General features: G+C 35.7%; 1 protein-coding gene across 1 annotated transcript; it reads left to right on the top strand.

Moving 5' to 3' along the window:
* The first annotated feature begins 1,249 nt into the window (after positions 1-1,249).
* On the top strand, positions 1,250-4,394 carry LOC129290649 (PR5-like receptor kinase). The gene is made up of 3 exons (XM_054927499.1): positions 1,250-1,324; positions 1,849-1,884; positions 3,133-4,394. The coding sequence occupies exon 3, from the start codon at positions 3,231-3,233 to the stop codon at positions 4,281-4,283; it is 1,053 nt and encodes a 350-aa protein (XP_054783474.1). The 5' UTR covers positions 1,250-1,324; positions 1,849-1,884; positions 3,133-3,230; the 3' UTR covers positions 4,284-4,394.
* The last annotated feature ends 681 nt before the right edge of the window (positions 4,395-5,075 follow it).

The following is a 5,075-nucleotide window of genomic DNA, read 5'->3' as shown; positions in this document are numbered from 1 at the left end:
GCATCAACGTTAATATGCTATTAGTAAAATCCAACCTAGTAAATGGGGATTATTTCGCACACACAAATTGAGGTGAGATTCATATATAAATGTAATTAAAATATTTCATAAATAAAAATTGAAATTCACAACTTGCATGAAAATATTATTCCAGAAGTTATTTTCATAAATCATGAGTGCTTTAACAGTTTAACCTCCATCCATTGGAAATTCTAAATTCCAAGTATCTTCCCATCTATTATACCCCAGAATATGATCTCAACCTGAGATCTGTATGTCATCATTTGCTCAGCAATTTCTGTAACGTGTGAACATCGAGACTCGAAATAATTCTAATAACCAAGAAATTTCGAGGATTTTGCCTCCTTTTCGATATCACCATACGGTACCTTTCAGTTTTCACATCCACTGAGTCCCTTGTCCCCCCGCCAAGGCAAAGTCAACTTGTCCACAACTGCACCTCGTTTCTTTATATTAGCAGAAAATATCATAACCATTTCACAAGACCCAAAGTCGCCATCTTTCTGCCAAACCCATAATCAACCCGATACATCCAACATCAACAGAAACATTTCGTAATGCTGAAACTCGCATGTTTTCTTCTACCTCTGTTTTCCTTCTTCAACCGCAGTGCTTCTGCTAGCAACTCCACTTCATCCTCCACAGTTTGTCCCACCTACAACTGTGCCGATGGGCTCAAAATCAGATACCCTTTCTGGGTCTCTCATGGTTCCCCTCCTGACCAATACTGTGGTTACCAAGAATTCGGCCTCATCTGCTCTGACCAAGGTGGCTACCCCATTTTCTCTCTACCTCCTGGGTTATATTATCGTGTCGCCGACATAGACTATGACAATCATACCGTTCACCTTATTGATGTTGACACTTTCAACCAAACATGTCCAAGAGCACTTCACAAGGTTCCCCTGGGAAATTGCCCCTTTCTCACTCCCCTTTGAATTTGAACCTTAGCTTTCATTACAATTGCAGTTCTCACCCCTCTGATGCGTCGCCCATAACGTGTTTGACGTCTGGTGTGAAGCAGTCCTTTGTGTTTGTGACGGGGAACGAAACTGAGGGTTTTGATTGGTCCAATACTTGTGAAGAGAGTGTTGTCGTGACGGTGATGAAGGACGGGATTACAAGTGAAGGGTTGATGAATGAGTACAGAGAGGCCATGAATGAAGGGTTTATTCTTGACTGGCAAACTGCTAAGAGTTGTGATGAGTGCGAAGCTTCTGATGGGATTTGTGGTTACAGCAATACCAGAAAGGAGTCCTTGTGCTTCTGCAAAGCGGCAGTGTGCAAAGCAATAGCTGTTCGGGTATGCTAAAGTGTTTCACTTTCTTTCTTGATCTCAGCCTGAAATATTTTTCCAGTATTCTACAGTACTCTTTTTTAGGGGGGGTTGATTGGAAGGGAGGTTGTTTGGCTTGAAAAATTTTTCCCTCCCTCCCCTTCCCAACCCTCCCTTCAAATTGGGAGTATTGGGAGAAGAGGAATAAAAATTTATCACACCATAATTAATATGTTTTTTGTAATAAGTTTAAAAATATAAATGCACTTTTTTAATATTTTAACACTAATAAAATATAAATAAAATTGTTTATATATAATTATTTTTTTTCTCTACTCTTGAATCAAATAAAATAATATTAAATTTCTCTCCTCCCTTTGGATTAACATCCCTTCCCTCTTCTCAAATCAGACACATGCTACAGTAAGCTTGCAATAGTAGTCTAACTACTATATGTTGACTGTAGCCACAAAGTCATTGTAAATTGGTAAGTTTTCCACTTTTCCTTGGTTCATGTTTTATTGATGAAATATGTTGTTGTTGGGTGACAGGTAGAAGCAAGGCCCGTTTGTCAAAGCCCATAATTGGTACGCTCCCTCTACATATCCTCTCTTGCCCATTTTTTTCTTTCACACGATGATCAAAACATGGTCATGTAATGGTTAGAATTTTTTCACGGAAGCGTATTACATGATGAATCAGAAAATGCTTGTATATGACTAAACTTTCAAAGCTGTATATATTGATCATTTGACAACCAAGCTTCTCAAACAGAGATCTAAATGTTGCCCTCGAACAATTTTCTGTTGAATGCTTCATTTTTTTGCTGTTGAAAAATGACAAATTAAAGTTAAAGAATAAAAAGTAACCTTTTTTTTTTTAAAAAAAAATATATTACATAGACAACATTATATTACAACCTGAGATAAAGAGCAAAAAGAAACAGACCTAAACCTAGCTAACAAACAGGAAATATCAGTTCTGATTAAATGAAGTTTAGAATCTGTCGGCAGACATCCAGTAATCAACCTGACATAACTAGTTTTTTCCACTCCCATTGTAAGAGGATGTCGAAATGTTTGAAATATGAGATATTTCTTACTGATAAATTGCGGCCGCTTCCTGAATTCCGTCAATAAAAGCCCAACGCTCTGATTCTGTCCCTCAGAACACCAATCTCTTGTATATAATATCCTTGTTGAAAAATAATTGGAGCAGTAGTTCTTTTCCTTTTTCTCCTCCTTTTTATTTTCCTTAAGTTTAACAATAAAAGCCAACCACTAAACACTGTCACCGAATCCCAATGAAAATTCCTTTTAAGGTCAACATTCAGCCGCATTTCCCCTCTTCAGTAATATGACTCGAAGTCTCCGACAAATCATCCAGTTTACAAGTTCAATAACAGATTCAGGTCTTGGTTGAGCTTTCTCATGCAACATTTTGGTTATAAAAAACCATACGTTATATAGGATAGAACAACTCTGTCTATATTTGTAGTCGATCTCAAACCCAAATAAAAGAGGAGGCTTGTATTGAACCCTTGACAGTCAACATAAAACTTTGTCAAATCTCACATAGACATGGACATATGAGACTTATTGTTGCTACTGCTGCTGCTGTTGTTATACAGGATAGAACACATGAAAATCTGAACCGGTGCAGAATTATTTGGCATTTGTGACATCAATAAAAAGTAACATTTTGGAATGCAGCATGAGCCTAATAAGCCCAATACGACTATCTTTTATTATAATATGTCCTTTCCCATTTACCATCATAAGGGGCTACGTCATATTTTTTAACCCCCCTGAATTGTCTTCTATTTCTGTCGACAGGTCTAATAGTTGGAGGAATTGCAGCTCTGCTGACATGCATCCTTATTGTCTCTTTGAGACGAAAATTGTCATTGATTCTGTCAGCGGAGTTTTGGAAGATGACAAACAATGATCAGCGCATAGAATCCTTCATCAGAAATAATGGACCTCTAACAATAAAAAGATTTACATTTTCAGAAATCAAGAAAATGACCAACTCTTTTGAAGTCAAATTGGGAGAAGGAGGTTATGGTAGAGTATACAAAGGGATTACAATAAAAAATTGCCCAGTGGCCGTGAAGGTATTGAATGCATCCAAAGGGAATGGTGAAGAATTTATCAATGAGGTTGTCAGCATTAGTAGGACTTCACATGTAAATATTGTCACTCTCCTTGGTTTTTGTCTTGAAGGTGGCAAAAAAGCACTTGTGTATGAACTCATGCCAAATGGTTCGCTTGAAAAGTTCATATACAACAGGAAATTGGAGACAAATCCACCCTTGAGTTGGGAAAAATTACTCCAAATTGCTGGAGGGATAGCTAGAGGGCTAGAATACTTGCATAGAGGTTGCAATGCTCGAATCTTGCATTTTGACATAAAACCAAACAATATCCTTTTAGATGAAAATTTTTGCCCAAAAATATCAGATTTTGGATTAGCTAAGCTTTGCTCAAAAACTCACAGTAAAGTGTCAATGTTGGATGCTAGAGGGACTGTTGGGTATATAGCACCAGAAGTATGGAACCGAAATTTTGGAGGTGTCTCTCACAAGTCAGATGTGTATAGTTATGGAATGTTGATTTTGGAAATGGTTGGAGGAAGAAAGAATGTCAATGAAGAATCAAGTTGTTCAAGTGATATATACTTTCCTCATTGGGTATATGGCCAAATTGAGTCAGGCAACAAGATAATAGGGTATGATGATATAACGAGAGAAGAAAGTGAAATTGCAAAGAAGATGATCCTAGTGGGATTATGGTGCATTCAGCCCATGCCATCAGATAGGCCTCCCATGAACAGAGTGATTGAGATGTTGGAAGGGAGCTTGGATCAGCTGTCAATACCACCAAAGCCTTTCATATTTCCACCTACAATTCCAAGAACGGGAGAGGAAAACTTTGCAACAAATGGTGTTCTTTCATTTTCGGCTGATTATCAATGTGGTAGATAGAATTATATCTTTTTTGTAAAAGTTAATTAAATCCTTGTACATTTGCAATGGCATCATAGATGTGAAATTTGTAGTTTGAATTTCAAGAATTATGTGCAGTCATCAAGTGAAAAGTATAGTATATGATATTATTGGGATGTTATACCAATGCTTAATTAGGTTTAAATAGGTAAAGTCTAATAGGCTTGAAGTGGCTAACCCTTTAGAATTGAGGGCTGGCCCGTTCATATATTGTTTTTATTAAAAATTATTGATATTTAAGAAATATTGAGGGAGAAAATTCAAATTTGAAAAAAAAAACAGTAAAAATGGAAAAGAAAAACAGAAAATCCTCATTTAAATGAAAAAATTTAGATATTTTTGCCATATGAAGAGCCAACTCAAAGTGAAACACAATCTTTTGATTGTTGATATTATATATGATAATGATGAAAATCACAATGATCATTACGATGGTGCTGCTAATGTTTGGGTCTTATTGGTTTATTAATATTTAGGTAAGACTTGTTTGATTTATTAAACTTTGTTTAGTTTTATTTTAAAATTTTAACAATGATTTGATATTTTAGTTGGTTAATATTTAATTATTTATGATTTAATTTGTTTACTTATCATATATTCATTTCAAAGCAAAAAATTTGAAAATAATAAAAGGGCTTCAAGGCGGGTCTTGAACTTAGAAATTTAAAGGCTTCACTTTGCAAACAATATAATTTTTAGATAATCTAACTTTTTAGGCCCAATCTTTTTAGGTTCAAGTCTATCTAGAGCTACCTCATTTTTCCACTTTCA

Source organism: Prosopis cineraria, unplaced genomic scaffold (assembly GCF_029017545.1).
Source record: "Prosopis cineraria cultivar Desert tree isolate PC_DT_omini unplaced genomic scaffold, ASM2901754v1 PC1, whole genome shotgun sequence".
In the NCBI taxonomy this organism is placed as follows: Eukaryota; Viridiplantae; Streptophyta; class Magnoliopsida; order Fabales; family Fabaceae; genus Prosopis; species Prosopis cineraria.
This window is presented reverse-complemented; position numbering and strand designations above follow the sequence as displayed.